The 23598-nt window shown below is 33.4% G+C and overlaps 1 protein-coding gene across 1 annotated transcript; it reads left to right on the forward strand.

The window, feature by feature from the left end:
- Window positions 1–541: 541 nt before the first annotated feature.
- On the forward strand, window positions 542–23598 carry LOC106712530 (protein mini spindles). Its single transcript, XM_045683463.1, has 35 exons — window positions 542–760; window positions 1371–1501; window positions 1668–1912; window positions 2655–2815; window positions 3080–3318; window positions 3665–3859; window positions 4317–4497; window positions 5362–5495; window positions 6058–6322; window positions 6861–7068; window positions 7376–7597; window positions 7732–7969; window positions 8397–8555; window positions 8799–9018; window positions 9446–9625; window positions 10228–10397; window positions 10995–11162; window positions 11434–11554; window positions 11860–11977; window positions 12686–12923; window positions 13311–13446; window positions 14093–14289; window positions 16262–16393; window positions 16833–16933; window positions 17616–17783; window positions 18090–18258; window positions 18791–18982; window positions 19897–20072; window positions 20314–20541; window positions 20780–20903; window positions 21019–21273; window positions 21430–21583; window positions 22104–22168; window positions 22265–22399; window positions 22802–23598. The coding sequence occupies exons 1-35, from the start codon at window positions 559–561 to the stop codon at window positions 22895–22897; spliced, it is 6123 nt and encodes a 2040-aa protein (XP_045539419.1). The 5' UTR covers window positions 542–558; the 3' UTR covers window positions 22898–23598.

Below are 23598 nucleotides of genomic sequence, written 5' to 3' on the forward strand. Positions count from 1 at the left end.
GTAATATTTATTGGAGGTATAAATGCAAAACTTTTTCCCTTACAAACTGCATTTACTGCATTAGTAACCTTGAAAAAGAAACTTCCTAAAGGTCAATTGTATGCAACATATGTGCATTGAACAAATTGTACTCAGGGTTGACGAGATTCCTTTTATGATATGTGGATGTCAAAGTCATTTTACTACATCCTGATTGAAACTTAACCTTAAATGGTTACACATAATTTGCCATACAATTTCCTTACAAATGTTTGACCTCTGTTGAACTCTTTCAAGACCATTTGTAAATGTTTACACTCTTTGTTACAATATTTAATCAACAGTTTTTTTTAAATAAATATTTGTGTCAATCATATATTAAAAAATAGATACTCCCAAATGTTATAGTTTCCATAAATTTATTATTTTAATAATGTATATTTTAGTATCTTCAAATTTTGTAATAAATTGAATATCTGATGAAAAAAGTTCCATCTATTAAGTAACTCGGTTCATGGTTAAAATATATTTTATATATAATATATAATTTCTAATAGAATTGAAGACTAAACACTGAAAATGGAGGATGAAAATGAATATAAAAAGTTACCGACAGAAGAGAAATGTGTCCACAAACTTTGGAAGGCTCGCGTCGCTGGATATGAGGAGGCAAGCAAACTGTTTATTCAAATTGATGATGAAAAATCACCCGAATGGAATAAATATTTAGGACTTATCAAGAAATTTGTGACAGACAGCAATGCAGTTGCCCAGGAAAAAGGTGAGTTTTTACTCATCATTATAAATCACAAATGTCTTACAAAATTATTATAAAAATATTCACTATTGATTAACCTATCCAGTACATATTATTATAGCTCATATGTGAAAAAAATAAATAAATAAAAAAATATGCCTTGTTATGTCAATAGAAACTTATGGTTGTACCAACATTGTTGTTTTTATTTTAATTATTCTGATATTATCATATTTTAATTGAATATGCAATAAAGAAGAAACTATAGCTTTGTATGCAAGTAGATTTGATTTTAGCATCAATACATTTGAAATTCAAATTTAATTGAAAATTTAAATAAGCATATTTTGTCTGTAACCACTGTAGCAGTTTATTGCTGATTTTTTTTAATGAATTTAATAAATACATTGGTTCAAGTCTTTTCATTAACTTGAGTTAAGAACGGGGTAGACAGGATGTCATAAAAATGATAGAAAATTTAAATTATAATAAATTGAATGGTTTTTAGTATTTTGGAAAAGTAAAATTAGAAATAAGACATGTTTTTTATGGGGTTACTTATTAGTTAGCCTTATTTCTATATTAGTTATTCTTCATGAAAGAAATAAAATTTTTATTTTTCAATTTAAATCAGGCCTGGAGGCTGCATTGGTGTTTGTGGAGAATTGTGGACATGCAGGCAAGACCACCGGAGAAGTTATGTCTGGTATTGTCGCTAAGTGTATTGCCGCCCCTAAAACAAAGACTAAAGATCTTGCACTGCAGGTAACAAACTGTTTTAATTTTATCAATTTTTTTATATATATTATAAATATTTTGGAAATTCTTGATTTAGTTCTTGAGTACTTACAATAAAAGTTTTTTTGTTAAAATTTATAAACTTAATTGAAGATATTCAAAAAGATTTTAATTTCATATCTTTTTTCATCAGATAACACTAATGTACATAGAAATAGAAAAACATGAGATTGTTGAAGAAGAATTGTTGAAAGGAATGGAGCAGAAGAATCCAAAAGTTGTTGCAGCCTGTGTATCGGCTCTGAACACGGCTCTCAAATTGTTTGGCAATAAAGTGATTGCTATAAAGCCTATGGTCAAAAAGATACCAATACTCTTAGCTGACAGAGATAAAACTGTGAGAGATGAAATGAAAGCATTAGTCGTTGAAATGCATAGGTAAGTTATATCATAAATTGTAAGGAAATTAACTAACATGTTTCTAATGTACTATACATTCAATGGAAATGAGAAAAATAAGGCTGTACAAGGCTGTAATTATAGACTTCTTAAAAACAGACATGTTTGTATGATTAATAATAATAAAATATTTTCATTGAATTTGACCATTGAGGCATTGTAATCCATACATTTGGTGTGAACTGATTGCTGCGTATAGACATCTGCAAAAGCTTATACAAGTTGTATTTTAGGTGTCGCATCTAAAGCTTCTTTCCATCACCTAAGATACATCCTGTATATTTTTCAGAATATTATGTTTGTTTACCTGTTTTATATGTAATAAGTTTATTGTGCCAATAACCTTTTTAATGCTAAGATAAGTGTTAAATATTCATTCTTAGAGCAGTTCCATTCTAATAACTATGCAAACACAAGCAATACGCAATTTCTAATTCATGTTAGTGGGTTAATAAAACTATAGTTCTGTACATGTTGGTCTACGATAGTACTAAATACAACTTAGTAAAATCTTAAAAAATTATTTATATGAAAGTGTAGGTATTTTCTACTTGTGGGTCTAGCCGAGTGTGACGGCCATTTCCATGAGCAACGTATTTACTATTTTCACCAGTGTGATTGTGACTCACATACACATGCTCGCACATGTAATCTTAGTGGAAACGAGTTCTAAATCCACAGATTCATTAAAATAAGTTATTAAATAGAAGCATTAATCTAGGTGGATAGGAGCAGCAATAGAACCTCACATTGCCAGTCTCCAAGCTGTTGTCCAGCAAGAGCTGAGGGAATCCTTCGGTTCCGGAGGTGCTCAGCCCACAAGATACCTCCGCTCTCAGCAGAATAGAGTTAGAGATGTGCCATCTGCTGATGCAGCTGATGGTTAGTGTGTTTTAATATTTATTTATTATTTTCTATTAATAGCTTTTTATCGTGATTTTGGCGTTTCTTTCCTTAAACATGAAACTTTGTCAAAAGCTTGAATTTTTAAAAGAAAAATCAAGATTACTTAGGTATGTTGTTTCCTAATAATATGTGAAAAAAAGTTATAATGATAAAAATAAGATGATCCATTGATTTTAAAAAAACGTTTACATAAACTGGTAGATTTTGTTTAATAATAGAGGAAATGAATAATTTATTTAGGTGGGGCAGACGACCAAGACGTAGAGAATGGTGGCGGTGAATCAGCGGAAATGGACCCTTACGATCTACTGGACCCAGTGGAAATACTCTCAAAATTACCAAAAGACTTCTACGATAAACTCGATGCTAAAAAGTGGCAAGAACGCAAAGAAGCACTTGACGCTTTGGAAGCATTGTTGAAGACTGCACCAAGATTGGAACCTGGAGATTATGCTGATTTGGTCAGAGCATTGAAAAAGGTTTGTATTTTTATTAAAAACATTTTGTAAGGAAGAAATGTATTTTCTGTTCAATTAATTGTCAATAAGAAATCTTTGAATGATAAATTTAATCTCACTACCAATATCCTTCCGATGTTTTTTTCCTTTATTAATGTTTTTTAACATAATATAATAATAATAAACTTTTTATTGCCATGGAAATTAACAAATTTTAAAACACAGATATTTTCAATCTTTAGTGATGGTAAAAGGGGGTGGTTCAGCTTCAACACCGGTCGGGATACAGTGTTGAGCTGGTTTTCAGCCACCCCCACTTCCCAAGATGAAAAAGGGAGAATAGCTAGTAATATCTTTTTTATTTCAGGTTATATCAAAAGACACAAATGTAATGTTGGTAGCTCTGGGAGGAAGATTAATGGGGATGGTGGCCAGCGGTCTGCGTGGCAAGTTCCAGCCATATGCAGTGTCCTGTGTACAATCTATACTAGAGAAGTTCAAAGAGAAGAAAACTAATGTTGTAGCTGCGCTCAGAGAAGCTATAGACGCTATATACCCTTGTGTAAGTATACTAATAGTTAAATCCGGTTATAACGACATAGTATGCTATTCAGTCGTAATAACAGATAATTCATTTATTATAGATACAGTTTTGGTTTCCATAATTGATATGGTTCTAATTTTCATTACTTAAACTATTTTAATTAACTTTATTACTTTATTGGTTATTTATATTAGATTCTGTTTTTTTATTTTTTTTTTCAATTGTAGTATATTTGTGGAAAAAGAGTCAATATGGAAACAGTCATGTAGACAGTCACATTTGGTTAACAATATAACTAGTAGAATCATCAAAATGTATAGGATTTACGAAATGTCACATTGTTGTAGTTTCTAAAGTTTAAATTTTTTATTAAATTTTTTCAATATTTCACAAGCTATATCTCTAATTGAATGTTTAATGGGGCTGGTTGTATAAATTATTTTGTGATTTCTAATAATAAACATTATTATGACAGACAAACTTAGAAGCGATAATGGAGGACATGATTGCTGCATTTGACAACAAGAATCCATCAATAAAAGCTGAAAGCGCTTTGTTCTTGGCCCGAGCTCTCTGTCACACACAACCGGCTGCGTTCAACAAGAAACTTATCAAGGCATATGTTGCTGGATTACTTAAACTACTAGAAAGTGCAGGTGAGATAAAAATTATAATATAATCAACTAGTGCCTTACATAAAACTACAAACAAACCAACTACTAGTACTTTGTATCAAATTGAATTGATTATCCTCTGACTGATAGATTTGATATATATCCTTAGATTGTTTGTAGCAAATTAATTAAAACTGTTTCCTATTTTTCGTAATTTTTTTTTTAAAAGAAAGGACATATTGGAGTTCAGAAAACTATTAAATAAATTTCAATAGACAGCAATAAGCAGCTTGAAAAATACTGTTTACAAAAGCAAAGTACTACAGAAAAAGTCGATAACAAGTTGAACTTGTTAGTTAAATTTTATAGAACGTCGAAACAATTTATATCGATTGAAAATTTTCGGTCACGCCAAACAATTTGACTCGCAATGTCGGTCAATGTTCGTTAAACTAGAAGCGAAAGTATTTAGTTTAAAAGACTTCTGTGTTTTGTTCATTTATATAAGTTTTTTTTTTTTTATTGTAATAATAATATTTTCCTTTATTTTTAAATAAGAAAATGGTACTACTGACTCACACTGGACTGTGTCGTATGTAATGTGTAAACAAAAATTAAATACAGTTAAGAACATAATTGTTAAGGTCCGTTCACATATACCTATGTGGAAAGCAGAGCAAATTTTGTCAAACGATATTGAGCTTTATGTGATTGTAATAAGTATTAATTTTACTTTACACATGTACACTCAATTTTAAATGCTATAAAACATCTACTCTGCAGTACGCCTATGTCTGTGAATCCTTAATCAGTAATACGTTGTTCAGTCGGGATCTTATGTTTTGATCGCTATAACCGATAAGTTATTTTAACAGATGTATTAAGCAGTGTTTTCCTATAATACAGATCCATCTGTAAGAGACGCGGCTGCAGAGGCACTTGGTACTGCAACTAAATTAGTAGGCGAGAAGAATATAGCACCGCACATTGGTAAACTTGATAACTTGAAGGAGCAAAAGATTAAGGAATTTGCTGAAAAGGTATTTAAATTGCATTTAATGCGTTTTTAATATCTACATATGTTATCTTTAATTATCGTTATTATTTATATGATTATGTTTTTATCTTTATTTATTTATGATCATGTTTGTATTTTTTTTTATTCATCTATATTTAAATATCACTGAGAAAATTCAGAAAAAATAGCGAATTTTGTCAGTTTATAATCTCTCGTCATTATTGATAATGAACCGAATATTTAATTAATTAATTAGCCTTTATTTTCATGATAGTTTCATAAATTAATTGTTTAATTTAAAGTTAAAAAGTTAATTAAATAAAAGAAACAGTCATGACCCCTGTTGGGCTTTAGGCCTCCTCCATTTTTCTACATTTTTCCCTATCTGTTGCCGTTTTCCACCAGGATTTTCCTGCTACTTTTATTAGGCTTTGGGTCGTCCTCTCATTCTCACGCCTTAACCGAATTACTAACAGTTTAATATGGTTTTCAAATAAAAAAAGCTTCCTGTGATTTACATTTAGAAAATAAATTACTAATTACTTATTTTGTTCAAGTATTGAATGAAAATTTTATTATTTAAGGCGGTGATACATGTCAAAGTTGCCGCACCTAAGAAGGATACGAAACCAAAAACCCCAGTAGCGGCGGGTAAAGGTGATTCTAAACCAACAGCCGGTTCAAGCCAACCCAAACCGGTTAAGAGACCAACAACCGGCGGTAAGAAACCACCTGCCAGTGCTAAGAAGACGACTAAAGCACAAGCCAGCCCGCCAAGAGAACAGGAATTATCTGATGATGAGGTTGATGCTAGAGCGGAGAAGTTATTTGCATCTGAAGTTCTGAGTGGTAATTTTTTGTATACATTATTTTATACACTTGTATACTTTATCATCCTCTTATCACTAAAACACACGTGTAACATGTTTTAATACAAGTTTCGGCAGAAGAAAATATTTAAAACTAACTGTCGCCCGCGACTTCGGCTGCGCGGAATTAAAAAAAGAACTTAATATGTAGCCTATATGTTTTTCCAAACAAATTTCATTAAGCCTTTCTGGAGATACCTTCAAACAAACATCATCATCCATCCATTTATCCATCCATCCATCTAATTTTTTTAATTTTTTTCTGTCATAAGAAACTTCTCGTGACAATAACAAACACAAAAAAAAGTGAAATCTGTTCGGTGATAGTGTGACCAAGGTATATAGGGATTCATTTTTTTATATATATAGATTGATCTACAAGTTTTAATTAGGTTCATTTTTATAACAATAGTTTTTTTTTTAAATAACAATCTTTCGTTAACAGGAAATCATAAAAAACTTCTTTAAATTTTTTACATATGACTGTGAATATTTAATACCAACTATAATATTTTCAGGCTTAGGCGACGGTAACTGGAAGAACCGTCTTACAGCAGTTCAGAGTCTTCATTCAACAATACAAAGTCTATCCTCTGATGATACATCAGCTCAAGTTCTATACAGAGTCCTGAACAAGAAACCCGGCCTCAAAGATACTAATGTGCAAGTCCTGAAAGCTCGATTGGAAACCTGCAAATATATTACGGAGAATTTTCCAATTTCCACGTAAGTTTATTTCTAATTTCTAAACAGACAAATCGGAATGTATAAATATCTGTTTTTTTTTTTTCAATATATATTATATATTTTTTTAACCTTTTTTGAACAAAAAGTTTGAATGAAAAAGTATTACAGTGTATAAATATGAAAAGGAATTATAACTTACAAGAACCTCGTTAAGGGGGAAGCATACTGTTATAGGTGCCTCCCCCTCCCCCTAGATAATAGTAATAATGTAAAATAGATATTGATTTCTCTACAGAAATAATTAATTTAATGGTTATAAAACAAAAAAAATCCTCTTTCTCATCAGGACAGCTGCCAATTTCGTGTTACAAGATGTAGTGGTAAAACTAGGAGAAAGTTCCTGCCTGTCGATATCTGCAGATTGCCTCACATCTCTGGCTGATGGCTGCGGATTGGAACATGTTCTCAATGAAGGTCTAACATACGCTATGGACTCACAGAAGAATCCTAAAGTACAGTCTGAGATGTTTAACTGGATGTCTGGCGCGATTAAAGAGTTTGGATTTACGTAAGTATTGATTAATTGTTAACTTTTCACTAGATACTAGAATAACTAACAAATAAAACTATGTTTTGTCTCAAAATACCATTATGGTCCTTCGAGTCGGATTTTTACTTATTTAACTTTTTTTTTTGTTACAGTATGAATGTAAAATCGATAGTAGCACATTCTAAGAAAGCACTATCAGCTACAAATCCTAACGTTAGAACATCAACAGTCAACTTCCTTGGTATACTATCTCTATATGTAGGACCATCTCTTATCAACCACTTTGATAGTGAAAAAGCAGCGACCAAGCAACTGATTAGTCTGGAACTAGACAAATATGCGAACAGTTCACCTCCGGCACCTAGTAGACAAATTGGAACAGTTAGTAAGGTATGTTTTAGACATTTTATGTTGTAATATATAAACTTCGTCTATTGCCATATGTTCTAGTAAAAAACATTCTTATAATAAGTTTTAGGCAATATGTTTATTTACAAAAGCAAAGTCTAAAAATTATTGTGTTTTTTTACTTGTATTATGGTAAGAACTCAGAGTTGTTAAGTGTTCACTAATAGAGCAGCTTAGAGTCGATTTAATATTTCGAATTTATATAGTGTTTATCATTAAATTTCTATGCGTACGGTTGTTATGTATAGACAAATTCAATGGATTGGACAAATTTACATAAGTCGCTGTATGAAATGAACATGTGTTTTGATTAAGTCTATTTTTACAGCGTTATTAAAGCTTAGATAGGTTTGTTTTAATTTCTCGTTTCGATTGAATTCGACTATAAGTGTATATAAATTTCTTGCAGTCCGCGAGCAAAGGTTCGGTTGGTGATGAGATAGAAGAAGGCTTCGAAGACGCGGTGGATGAGGAGCCTGTCGTAGTGGAGGATGTGAGAGCTCGCACTGATATCGCGCCATTGATTACTGACGCCTTAGTCGCTGAGATTAATGATAAGAATTGGAAGGTTTGTACAAACATTAAGAAAACTTTATTTTTTGTCCTCTATTAATATAAAAATGATTTCCTTTGTGAACAATACACCTTAAAAATTCTACATTGAAAGTAATTAAGTAAATATTTTTGAAAACACCTTAATTTTTTTAACATTATTCTGAGCTAAATTTCTTCAGAGTAAATGTTACGTGTGTTAATCCCACATAAACTGTTATTTAGTAAAAAAATTAAATATTTCTAACTTGATTTCCAGGTTAGAAACGAAGCTCTTGACAAATTAAAAGCTATAATCACAAACTCGTCACCTATAAAACCGTCTCTTGGAGAATTACCTCCAGCACTTGTGGCCAGGCTACTGGACTCTAATTCTAAACTAGCTCAAAGCGCGTTACATATCTGTGAAGTCCTCGCCACTGCGCTGGGACCTAAATCTAAACAACATGTACGGACATTCTTCCCGCCTTTCTTCCAAGGTAAGCATCAAGCTTTAATGTACAAATTTTAGTATTTTGTGATAATGTGGTGATATACAACTGGGTTTTCACTGACGAAACATCCGTACTAAAACATTTAATTATCTCAGATTTTGATGAGAGCATGACAGAATGACAGTATGTTTTTTCTACGAATGTGTCACGAAATTGTGCCACTGCATTAACTTAAAATTTGACACGATTATAGCTAATGTGGAGAAGAGCATATCATTTTTAATGAAAATAAAAAAAATCATTTTATTTATTTATATTAATATCTTTTACTTATGGACAAACTTCGACCAATGAGTGACCATTGGGATTATTAAATAAATATTTACTAAATACTATAGGAAAGTAAAACGAGGTTTTCATTTAATACAGATTGCATTGTTGTGTTTACATACAAATATGATATTTATTCCAGCATTCGGCGACAGTAAACAATGGATCCGTACATCAGCGGTGTCGTGTGTGGAGACATGGTGCAAGGAGGCTGGGCCGCACTCACCTTTTGAGGGAGAGATGGTGTTCGACGCCCTCAAATCCGGCTCTCCCGTGCTCCGAGCCACTCTACTACAATGGCTAGCCGACCATCTGCCCAATGGTAATATATTATCGTGCGTTCACTTTGTCAAAACATTCACATAACAACATATTCTTGTATCTATGTGAAAACTTAATTATTTAAATGAGAAATTAAAAGAAATCTATCTTACAATTTTACCTTTATAAATAGACATGTCTATATCATTAAACACTAAAGCTTTACAAAATAAATCCACAGAAAAAATTTTGTCATTTGTCAGCCAAAATGTGTAAATATAATTTATAATTTCCATGGAATCTTACTCCGACTAGATGTTACCATAAAATCCCACATTTCTCTTTATCGCTGACAAAACTCTTTCATCTCAAAGAGTCACAGACTCAACACATTATCTGCTTCTTTTTACACAAAAATAAGCAACCTGTTTTACTTTTTACTATCTTACTAATATTTTAAATGCGAATGTTTAGATGGATGGATGTTTGTTTGTTTGAAGGTATCTCCAGAGCAGTTTAACGGATATTGCTAAAATTTGACATAAATGTAGAACATAGTCTAGAAGAACACATAGGCTACTAATCAAGTTTGTTTTCTAATACCGCACGGACGAAGTCGCGGGTAGCAGCTAGTGAAATAATAACATCAATATTTCTTCACAGTTCCATTAAAATCATTCCCTCGTGAGGAGCTATCTGTGTGCGTGCCGTTGTTGTTCGCGTGCGTAGAAGACCGCGCGGCTGATGTGCGGAAAGCGGCCGCGGATTGCGTGTTGCCCATCATGCTGCACCTCGGCTACGAGAACATGCACAAGCACCTCGACAAGCTCAAGGTACCCCAACCCAATACCCAACTAAGATGACGTAGTACTTGAGCCAGTGACGTCACTCCGTGCTAAGTGCATAAGTACAATTTAGTGAACAATACCGCGCAATGTCGAATGTGATGAAAGAACATGGAAGCGTTTCATTGTCTTCAATTTTATGTGGTTTAAGTCAATAATGTTGACTTGTTGAAATGTAAATGAAATGCTTGTCTATGTTTTTTAATATATTGTGGAGTAAAACTTTAAGGATTATTATTTATTATCTCAAATATTTAGTGTACAATCTTCTTAATAATATTAATGCGAATGTTTAGATGGACGGATGGTTGTTTGACGGTATCTCAAGAAAGGCTCAAAGGATCTTGATGAAATTTAGCATGGTTGTCATAGTCTAGAAGAACACATAGGCTACTTACAAAGTTCTTTTTTTTTGCCGCGTGAACAGAGTCGCGGTCTACTAGCTAGTTATTTTCATAATCCTGTTATTTTTACTAGTAACACCATGCAAAAAAAAAATATTCTGCCATCATTCCAGCCAGATTTATAATTTCTATTACACCATGCAATAAATTAAAAAATATATATTTACTTTTTTTTTACCAGCCGGGGTCAAAGACGGTGGTGCTGGCTGTGCTAGACAAGGCGCGACCCAACCTGCCTGTGCAACCGTTACCAACTAAGAGCAAGAAGGATGAACCCCGCGGCGTCAAATCCGCTGGCGCTCAGAAAAAAGACGCCGAGAAGAAAGCTACACAGCCCGCTAAAGGAAAGGTAATAAAATTAGTCATAGAAATATCTTTAAAAAATAATATGAAACTGAAATTAAATAAAATTATGACATACATAAAGATGTGTAGGTAGATGTTTAATACAAAGTGCAAAGTTTTTTTTCATTTTTGTATGTAAAAAATGAACTCTAAAACTAATAGACTCATTGCCAAAAATGTTTTTGATAGAATACATAATTCTCGAGTAACATAGTCTATTTTAAAAGATTTAACTAAGAAATATTTTTATGAAATGTAATATATTTTTTATTTAGGGCGTCGCTAAGCCTTCTTCGGCGTCGAGTCGCAGCAAAAAGGAAGATGATGACTGCACTCCGTTATTACCTAACAATAATGCTAAAAACCAGAGGATTATTGACGATCAAAAGTTAAAAGGTACATATCTTTTTAATTGAAATTTTATGATTTGCTTGTATGTAATATTTAATTGCTTTTTGTGTTCTATATTTCTTTAGATTTCCATTTTATTTATAGTAATTATTTATTACATTTAAACTCAATACCATATTTACCATATATTTATATTTAATTTAAGTATGTAATGTACATTAATAAAATCTTAATGTAAGTTTATCACTATGGTTTTTAGAGGTCATTGTCTATGGAAACTCTTATAAACAAAAAAAAAAGTTTTCTATACTATTATTATAGTATTTTCTTAAATAATTTTTTTATTTCAGTTTTAAAATGGAACTTCACGACACCTCGCGAGGAGTTCTTTGACCTTTTGAAGGAGCAGATGACGAGCGCTGGATTGAACAAGCAACTTATTGCTAACATGTTTCATAGTGATTTTAGGTAAATATTACATACTAGCTTTTACCCGCGACTCCGTCCGCGCGGAATAAAGAAGTTCACACAAGATAAAAAAGTTCCTATGTCCGTCTCCTAGTTCTAAGCTAGCTCCCCATCAATTTTCAGCTAAATCAGTTCGACCGATCTTGAGTTATAAATAGTGTAACTAACACGACTTTCTTTTATATATATAGATTTATACATTGTTTTCTTTATATAAACGCACATCACATAACTACACATTTATTAAATACAAGCTGTCGCCCACAATTCCGTTCGCGCGGATAAATAAAAACTTAGTAGTTTACGTGTTTTTCCAGGCTATGTTCTACATCTATACCAAATTACATCGAGGTCCTATGCAGCTGTTCTGGAGATACCTTGTAACAAACATCCATTCATCCATCTAATCTATACATTTATATAATTAGTAAAATTAAAAAAAAAAACTATTTTGTTTATAAACAACACATTGTAATACAATGAGTGTAAGAAATAAGAAACCAATAAAGTTTTCTGCACACTAAAGTAAGCTTTTCAGTAAAAATTTAAATATATTTGTTTATATTATTACAAGAAAAATTAAAACCTATCGAAATTAATATTTTTTTGTCTTCAACTCAAATTGAATATTAATTTTCGTGTTGTATTTATTTTTATACATGTTTTTTCATCGGAATATAATAAAAAATCAATTATATTTTGTTATAGATACCATTTAAAAGCAATTGAAGCACTGTCGGAAGATTTACAAGAGAATGGGTCAGCTTTAATGGCTAATCTAGATCTAGTGCTCAAATGGCTGACACTAAGGTTCTTTGACACAAACCCATCTGTGATACTGAAGGGTTTGGAGTACCTTTCTCTGGTGTTCCAGTATTTAATGGATAGTGACTATACTATGGCGGAATATGAAGCTAATTGTTTCATACCGTATCTTGTATTAAAGGTTTGTGACTTTATTTAGTAGTTTCGAATATTTTTTTTTTATTTTCCATTATTGATAGTCTTTCGTACCCTTATTATGATAACATTAGAATTTTTAGGATATTTTAGAATACCGTACCTCGAAAGGTAAAAACAGGTTCCAGATAAGATCACTTTGTTCGTCCGTTTGTCTGTCTGTCAATACTCTTTTTCATACGTATTTGTTATTTTATCTCATTGTTATTTATATTATATACATTCATTTAAATTTACCACTTTATTATGAAAATTCTTAATAGAATATTGATTGTATATCTCAATGTCCAACTTCTGAACTTAGTGTCGTTTGCTTTTTTTTTATAAGACGTCTTTTTTTACAAAGCTTGTGTTGATTTGAATGTTTTTTTAGGTCGGAGATCCAAAAGACACAGTACGTAATGGAGTAAAGGCTCTTTTTAAGCAGATATGTGTCGTGTACTCTGTCACCAAGCTATTTGGATATCTAATGGAAGGACTTAAATCTAAAAACGCAAGGCAACGAGCGGGTAAGATAATTTTTTTTTATTTCATTATTCTCAAAAAAAAAAAAACACAGATGGTAATGCTTGATGTTTTTTTTTTAGAATATTTACGGAATGAAAGAATGTTGTACTAAATGCAACATTTATCATCTTTGTCTATCTCACTTCTGGGGTCATTAAGTTTCGAAGATTAATTTGCTTGAAATGAGACGATTATTTGTTACCTATAAAAGACTAATTGAACGGTAACAAATCAAAAACACAGTTTTTAGGACATGTTTCATCCATTACCACTATAAAGCTCCTTCTTTTATTATAATATCTATACTCTAATATTGTAAAGAGGGAAAATCTGTTTGTTTGTTTGTATTAAATAGGCTCCGAAACTTCTAAAAAAAAAAAATTATTTCTCCGTTGGGAAACTACATTATCCCCGAATTAAAGATTGGCAATAAATAATCTAACCAAACTTTATACATCTTATATTTTTACTTTTTTTTGACAATTCTTTTTTTCGTCAAATAAAATAGAAAATTAAAATATGTGAAGAAATATATACAGACTGAGTTGGATCAAGGACTATAAGAATTTTTTATCTAGTCTAGTTTCAATACCCTGGGTGACATAAGCTATATTTAATACTAGATTTTTTTTTCTATCATAATTTCAGAATGCTTGGAGTGTATCGGTCACCTACTGGAGACGTACGGGTCCACGGTGATGTCTGGAGGTGGGTCGGGCGCATCTCTGCGAGAGTTGGCTAGACATATCGGAGACAGAGATAACGCAGTGCGCTCAGCTGCGCTCAACTGCGTAGCTAATGCATACTTTTTAGAAGGGGAAAAGGTCTACAAGATGATCGGACAGGTACTGACTTCAAGAAATTTTTGTTCATAGCAGTTATTAATTCTGAACTCCATGGGAAGATTTAGGATAGAGGGGAATGGCGGGAAAACTTACTAATATTATAAATGCGAAAGTTTAGATGTATGGATGGATGGATGTTTGTTTGAAGATATCTCTGGCACAGCTCTATTAACTCTAATAATTTGTAAGAACACATAGGCTACTTATTAAGTTTTTTTTTAATTCCGCGCGGTCGATTTCGCGGGCAACACCTAGTATAATATAAAGAGTAAAAAAAAAAAATTGGACATTTTTTTTAGTCTACATCCGACTTTCATATTATCACGGCTTTACAACCTTTTTTTTAATGTATTGACCGAATTTATTATGTCTACAATTTTTCATGTACTTTTTAGGGGTTTTCCCCTCACTCGTTTAACCAACACGGAATTTAATATATCAAAACTCAAATTATACAACATCACCATCATCATCATCATCATCATCAGCCCACTATACATCCCCACCGAGGGGCTCGGAGCCTACCCCAAGTTAGGGGTGACAGGCCATAGTCAACCACGCTGGCAAAGTGCGGGTTGACTTCACATATCATTGAATCTCTTCTCAGATATGTGCAGGTTGCATCACGATGTTTTCCTTCACCGTAAGAACGTCGAACAAATGTACATATGTAAATCGAAAATTAAAAAACACATGTACCAAACATGGCGGGATTCGAACCTGCAGATTGCAAGTCAAGTGCTTAACCCCTGAGCCACCGACGCTCGTAATTATACAACATTAGCAAGAAATACTGAAATAGAGAAGAATAGACAAGTCTTTAATTGGTTTAAAGACTGTTTATTCTCTTCAGAAAACCATTATATGACGACGTTGACTAATTATCACATGATGTGGTAGATATTGTCACGTGAAAGTCGTAATATTCAATTAGACAGTTAATCACAGCTCATTGAATAATTAGATTATATATGTTACTATTGCTAATGTTCTTATTCAAAAATAGTATCTTCAACCCGAAGCCTTAGCTATGCACAGACTAATGCGTGTTCAGTCAAGGACGGTATTAAACTTGTCTAGAACTTTTCTATCTTAAAATTTTATGTATAAATAATTTTGTTAAATAAAAGATATGTATATTTATCCTTCGAGAAAGCACAGCATATGAATAAAATTGGAGTGTCTGTGTGTATTATCGAAGAAATATATTTCGTACACATGATGTATTTGCTTATAATGAAAGACAAATTTTTGTCTGTCTGTCTGTATGTCCGCAAAATAGCTGGACTGATTTTGGCGGAAAGGTAGCTGATACACGCTGTCATATGATAGGCTATTTTTTTATTTACTTTTATTTGGCTAAAGAAGTTGCGAGCGAGCGCTAACTGGTCAATATCCGTGTCCCTTAGCGAAGATTTTCTCTACTAAAATACACTTAATGACAGTAAAAACAGAATAATCTAACCTTTATTTTTTCCATTTCTTTTCCATTTCTTAGCCGACTTCAAAAAGAAGGAGGTTATCAATTCAACTGATTTTTTATTATTAATGTGTTTAAACGAAAAGTTTTTTCAATGAATACCTTAAATTATTTATCACAATATTTTATATTATTTATATATAAACGTGTAATACTTAAAAAGGATTTTTTTTAGCTCCAACAGTTTTGTTTTAATTTAGACACTATCATTATTCGTGTCTATCTTATCATATTACTTTTAGAAGTATAATTTACAATGTCACTTTAAGTCCTTGAATTTATCACTACATTGATCCTTATGTTTTTTTATATAATTAATATATTATTAATAGATAGTGAGCATTATCTTTAGTATTCTGACATATACTTGTTACAAGCAGTAGTATTTCGTTATAAAGTTATTTACAAATAAAAAATGGCTAGTGAAAAATAAAATAATTATTAAGAAAAAAAATGTCTAAAATCCCAGTAAGAATACCATATGAATTGCAGATATCGGACAAAGATCTCTCTCTGTTGGAAGAGAGGATAAAGAGAGCGAGCAAGAGTAAGAGTGCGGAAGCGAGAAGGTCAATGGTTGTGCCGCTGTCTGCCAGCGGGAAACCAATGCAGCCTATGCCAGAGGTAAGTGATTACAATCGAACCTGGAAAAGCGAGAATCTAAGGCACCACGATTTATTTCTGGCTTATTGAGGTTACTCTGACCCGAGTTTCTCGCTTTTAGATGTCTGTCAGGACCTGAGAATGACTCTAGCTTATCAAGGTTTGACTGTACTTGTATTATGAGAAATGCTAAATGTCCACAGTCTTTGAATTAAGTAGTACTGAAGTTTGATGCTGAAATTACTTATATCTGGTTTCAATTAAACGACTGAATGACTATTACGATATATCATTCTTAGAGTATTTTTGTAAAAGGTATTACTAAAAATATATTTTTGTAAAATTTACGGCTTTATGCCTAAAAGTAGCAATTTTTCTATGGTTAAATATTGAGGCATAATTTTATGATTCGTGTAAGGTTTATGTGACTTGTCAACTAAATGATTAAATATTCGTTCAGGAAGAACCTCCGAGACGAGTGATCTCAGTGGACACAGTGCCAGCGGCGGAGAGTGAAGAGGAAGAAATAGAGGAACAGCCCCCACCACCTGTCACACAGCCGTAAATATATACTTTTTTTTTAATATAATCCATGTTAAAATATTGTTTATAATAATAGTTGTATTTCAGTTTCAAGAAGATGTTGAAATGTGGATGATCATATTACTTCTTACTATTTTACTAATATTATAAATGTGAAAGTTTAGATGTATGGATGGATGTTACAAGATATCCCCATAACGTCTAAAGAGATTTCGCTGAAGTTTGGTATAGATGTGGAAAAATAGTCTGAAAGAATGCATAGGCTACTAATTAAGTTATTTTTTATTCCGCGCGGACGATAGCTAGTGCTTAATTGTCCCCAAAACATAAAGTATTAGTGTATTTTTTTCATTGTAAGAATAATACAGAAAGAAAGAAAGAAAAAATATTTATTGCCACACAAAAAAATACAATCAAAAAAGAAAAAACACACACATACAAGGCACAAACTGTGGCAAAAGGGAGCCAGCTCAGCGAAGCAGGGACAGACTAAACTGTCCCTGCGCAGTAAAGTAATCGTTATGAGATGTAATAACTGATTCCTCTGGTCATCATCATCTCCCTGGCATTTTCCCACACAAGGTTTTATAAACCCTAAAGTTTTGGCATAAGTTTTTACGGCCGTTCTCCTGCCTGTCACCAACCCTACTTGGAAGGATTCCTCTGGTATTAAATAGATTTAACCTTTTCACTGCCACAGTGTAGCGCCGACGCCGCGAGTGATACCGGGCCCGTTCGGTTTAGACCCGGAATTAATCGCGAAATTGGACGCATCTGTACCTACACCTAGAAAAGTGGATATTCCTCAAGTCGATCTGAAGTTCTTAGATGAACCTGTACCCGTGCCCCCGTATCTGCAGCGTAGCAGGTATGTTTAGTATAGTTTTATTATTTGACACACTTTACTAAGGAAGACCCATAAAAACTTAGTAGAACTATGTTAAATAGATTAAAAAATAAGGCCGGCAACGCATCTGCAGTTTTTTTGGTGTTGTTGATGTACCAGGTGCTTCGGATCAATTAACATTAGGCGGTTCAAAAAGTATTTTCATACAAGGATCACTACATTTGGATTGATTGTATGAACGTAGCCATTTATCACAAACATGCTGTATGACTATATTTATGTTGTTTAAAATGAAAATTAAATTTTAATTTCTGTCTGTTTGTCCAGCATGGTACCGATGTGTCCGCCGCAACATATGCCTACGTACCCTCTAGCGGCGCACGCGCAGCCCGCACAGCCCGCACAGCACACACAGCACACACAGCACACAACACCACTAGTTGACGACTCCCAGATAGCTGATATTATACACTCTATTGCTAGCCCAGATCTCAACGTAAGTTAAAACATAATAATTGACAATGATTTTACTTTAATGATTACTAGAAAATATGGTTGAGATTTAATACCATGTGTGTTTATTAAAAGAAAAGAAGCTTTTATTTCCACTGGTGTAGTGAAATATGTGCATACAGGTTGATTAAATGAAAGATTTCTAAGGATAGACAAATAACCATAGGTATGTGAAAATCTAGCCCTAGTAGTAGAAGGGGATTTTACAAAAGAGAGGACGCATAGGAAGAGGAAATATTCTCTTTCTGTGCGTCCCCTTCTCCGTTGATTAAAGCTAGGCAATGCATCTGCAATTGCGGCTGTCTATGGGCAGCGATTGTTTGCTCGTTTGCCACTTTTTGATATAAAAAACACTGATTATAGTGATATATTCGAAAGCTCTAAAGGTTTATGGCTATTATTATGTTAGGAATTAACTCCAAATTATTCTAGTACTTAATATTGCAGGTAACTATTATTAGTGATTGTGAAGCAAAGTATACACAGACACTAATGTTTGCAACATTCCTCACCAGGCGGCGTTCCGAGCGGTATCACTAATATCAGGTACGGTGATGTCCGGTCGTGGTGCGGCGCTGGCTGCGTACGAGTCAGTACTGCTCACAGCGATTGCGACACAACTGCGACGTGTGCGCACTTCACCGACACCTCCAGACCCGCAGACAACACTTGCTGCCTACAAGTGTCTCACTGGAGCACTTAACACGGTAATAACTACTAATATTAATTAACATTTTATATTAAATCAGGTCGTTGAAAAAACCAGTTTAAATTGTCAATTAATTGTTAAAGCATCAAAGTATGATTTTTGATAGTTGAAGACGATAGCTTGATAGGGTTTGGATTCTTTTTCTTCATATTAAAAGATGACAAACAAGCAAGAAGTCTTCTGAATTCGTCAAAATACTGAAGCGACCGCTGCCAAAAGATTTCTTTTGTTAGTCTCCTCTATCAAATCCATTTCCCTAATAAGAAAAGGGTGGGAAGGGAAAGAGCACTAAATTTGGCCTCCGGCACTCACACTCAACTGACGAAACGTGGAATTGATGGAACTGAGATAGTATATATATACAAAAAAAAGTCAAGATAAGATTTACTTAAGTATTTATTGATATAGTTGTATGTAAACAAACAATAATGGATAATAAGGATTGCGTAATTTATTCCATTAGTTAATTAGAATGACTTATGTACTTACTGCACTATAATTCTGTTAGCCATACAGGCTTATGTAATCATTTTTTTCACTTAATCTAAGACTATAATCTAGTTCTGTTACAGTATAATACTAATTAACAGTTTTTAAAAGAATATTCAATTATACTGAAATTGTTATTCGAAAGAAATCTGTTTATCAACTAACTAACGTTTTTAAACCTTAGTATCTACATCTAACCAAGTCGTAATCTAAGTAAGTCGTACATGTGTTAACTGTCAATTATCAATTACGTTAGGTTAGTTATGTTTAAGTACAGGTCTCAGTTTTATCTACACGTGTAAATGGGACCAATGTGATCTTTTTTATTGTATGGACTCATCCGGCCCTAAAGGAAATGTTTATAAGTTCGTAAAACTTTACGTAAATTGTTTTGTTCAACATGCTTATACATTTTTCTAATAGTTCTATGATGCTGTGGACTGTGGTGGTAACGCCAACGAAGAGGCACTCTGCGAAGTGTTGAAGGAACTTCTCCGTGCGCTAGGTGGCGCTGCGGGCGATGCGGAGCGCTACGTGCGTATACTGAACAACGCCTGCGTCAGCGTACTGGAACATTCACCCAGAACGCCGTTGCTATGGTAACTAGACTAACTTTGAACTATAGTACCTTTAATAAAAAAAAATTGATCCTTCGAGTCGGACATTTAAATGTATGAATTTAATACTATTTTCATATAATTAAAAACAATGAGAAAGAAACATAACAAATACAGTTATGCATGAAATTAAGTAAATTTTTAATGTGATATTTGATGTCAAACCATTACTTTTGACTAATTTGCAGTTAATTAAAAGAAAATCAAATAATTTTTTTTTCAGTGCAATAGTATCACTCCTACATGAATCTATCGGTGTTTCGGATCCAGCTTTCCCTCGCTACCAAGATTTATTACTGAAGTGCTTCTGGAAGACTCTCAAAATGATAGCCACGTGGGACGTCAACTCCATAGACTACGACGCGGTGCTGTACAAGATACATCTCTTCTATAAGGCATATCCTAATAACTATTGGAAGAAGAATACTGATATCAGTGATACACCATACAGGTAATATTTGGCGGTAGAATAATGGAAATTTTTTATAATTAAAAAAAAACAACTAATTCGAGTTAATACTCTATACTTCGGTAAAGAAAATTATTTGGATAACACCAGCTTGTTGGTATACTAATATTTTGATATCCTCGAAAAATATACCTTTTTGACATGAGAATATTAAATATTAAAGTAAGCAATTTTTATTTAAAAACATTGATTAATTATTATCTTATATAATTGTTTTTAGAACTGTAAAGACACTTGTACATACGCTGGTGAAAATGAAGAGCTGGGCAATAATAAACCACCTCAAGCAAATACCAGATGTCAACGAATCTGATCTCTTGCCGTATCTGTTCAAAGTATTAAAGGTATGGTTATTAGCATTATATTAAAAAAAATAGCAATTGATAAATCATCGGTTTATTTTTGAATATTTGAAAACTTCAAAGTTAATATCAAATAAATTTTTCAATATTCTTACAGCAATTGAAACAGGATGATAAGAAAGAGAATGTCGTCGAGTCTATGAATGGAGGCAACGTTCCCATCGGTGTGGGCAACGTGGGCAATGTTGGGAACGTGGGCAACGTGGGCGGAGTGGGCAACGTGAGCTCCAACACAGCGCTGCACGCGGGCAGGCTACCGAGAGCGTTGCACGAGGAACTGGCCCTGATATTGAACAGAATCAGTACAACTGAGCACAAGAGAGAAGCATTGTCACAACTGTATGATCTCAGAGTGAGTTAACTTTTTTGTTTTAAAAAAAATACATCTATTAAGATTAAAGATAACTAAATATGATTCAAGAAATTCGTAAATTATTAATATGTCAAAATTTAAGTAGTATTTTGAATTTTTTGTGCTACTTATAGTTTTTAAATATGAACATTTCAGGAGCGACACCCCGAAGTGGACATTTGGACGTTTATGAAAGGTTCGTCGTTCTACTTCCGGAATTATGTTGAGAGAGGTTTGAAGGAGGTGGCGGAGATGCGCAAAGCGGCCACCATGCCCATGTACAAACACGACTACAAAACTGACAATATGGGTACGTAACTAATTAACTGAGTTTCGTCTGCAGTGATTTTTTAATAGTATAAAGGCTATCACCAAGGCACCTAAAATCGCCAAAATAGCGAAGCCTGCTCTCGAAGAAAAGATTTGGATGCGGAAGGAGCTCACAATTAGGCTCCGGAACGCACATTTATCTGATTGTACGTGGAATTGTTTCCATTTGACGCCAGTCTTCTGCGAGGTTGTGATATTGCAGCAGACGAGCCAGTTCATTCGTGAAACATATGTTGCTGGCGTCTACCTACTGTTAAGTTACTTACTTCTCATATTAGCATCTTTTACATTCTCTTTGCAAAAAGCAGAGATAAAATATGTTTCGGTTATTGAAACCCACAGAAAGACTTTATTTGGTTGTCAAATGTATTAATAACCCAATATTAATTGTATTTTTGTATATACAAAATGTAAGATTAAGTTGAAAATTTCCATACTTGCCCAAGACTGATAATTATAATTTGTTTTGAAGTAAAAACTCATATATTTTAATGTTCCAGATATCAACAACGAGACCGATGAAAAGTCACATGTCGTCTTTCTGGAACGATTGCGAGCATTACAGGTAAAATAACATTCAAAGCCTTACTTTTGGTCATTATAAATGAAATGACGTTTTATCCGATGTCGTATTAACTAATTTGTACTGAATTATTTCTAGGCAAAGGCAGGTTTAAAAATCGATTCAAGTCCTACATCACAGCCTCGCACACCTGTGGGCGACAACCGCGTCCTCGCAGACTCGCTGGGCGACGGCAACCTACCGCGCGCCCACAGCATTGACCCGCAGCTAGAGGTAGGCACACGTACACTTTACAAAGTGTACAGTCGAGGATTTTTATTTCCTACCCATGTCCGTGAAATACTATTTGACGAACACACTGTAATTAAATTGAAAAATGGCCATAGGAACAAACATTCTTGCTAAATTGTAGTCTTAATGGTGACAGTCTGTTTTAAGATAATTTGTCAATTTTTATTTTTATAACTAGCTATTGCCCGCGAATCCGTCCGCGTGTAATTAAATAAAAATAATAATAATTAGTCTGTGTTCTTCCAGACACTGTTCTATATTTACGCCAAATTTCTTCTCGATCCGTTCTGAAAATATCTTCAAACAAACATCCATCTATCATAAACATTCACATTTATAATATTAGTAAGATTATTTTTCACCTCCGCCTATTTAATGTTCCAGTTACACACGGCGCAGTCATTTTCACAAAGAAACGAAGCTGACATGGACGCGCTGCGGCTGAAGTTGCAGCAGATCAAGAGCTCCTCTAAGAAATAGGCCCAGACTTGCGTACGCGATTGTAGTCCTTATGTTATAGTAGATAGGTGTTACCGCAACTTGTTACTACGTCATAGAGCTTCACTCGAGGAATAAAGCAATCTCATCACTGACACTCTGACTCATATTGCATTGGATAGGCTATAAGCTGTGGTATTTTGTGCCTATTTGAAATTCGAACAGTCGACGGTAACTTCAATTGGAACGAAGTAGTGTAATTTACAAGCAGAGACCTGTCCAGTCTATTGAGGTCAGTGAACTTTACCGGTGCGCTTCACGATTAAGTTAGTTCCTACGGCAGTTTTAGTGTTAATTGCATGGAGTTTGTATGGCCTATAGTGCGGCTCGATACGTCCACCGCCCCCATACCATGAAACGTGTCGAAAATGACAATACGAGAAACAGTATCGCAATTAGCAGGGTATAAGACGCTTTTAAAAATTAAATCGTGAATGTCGTGGTACGGGGGTATTGAAAACATGTTTTATATGACGATTGATAGAGATGTTTAGAAATCGTTACGGTTTCTTGTCTTTTTAGTCGAGATTGACTTGTCGACTAATTAAAAATTGCAGTTGACAAGTTTTTATTACTTGTAGATAATTTTCTTTGGATATAAAATAAATTTGAAGCACTCGAATGCACATTTTGTAGAAATACTTAGTCCTTAAAAATGTATGCCCCAATTAAATATTTTTTAT

This window comes from Papilio machaon, chromosome 22 (genome assembly GCF_912999745.1).
Source record: "Papilio machaon chromosome 22, ilPapMach1.1, whole genome shotgun sequence".
Taxonomy (NCBI): domain Eukaryota; kingdom Metazoa; phylum Arthropoda; class Insecta; order Lepidoptera; family Papilionidae; genus Papilio; species Papilio machaon.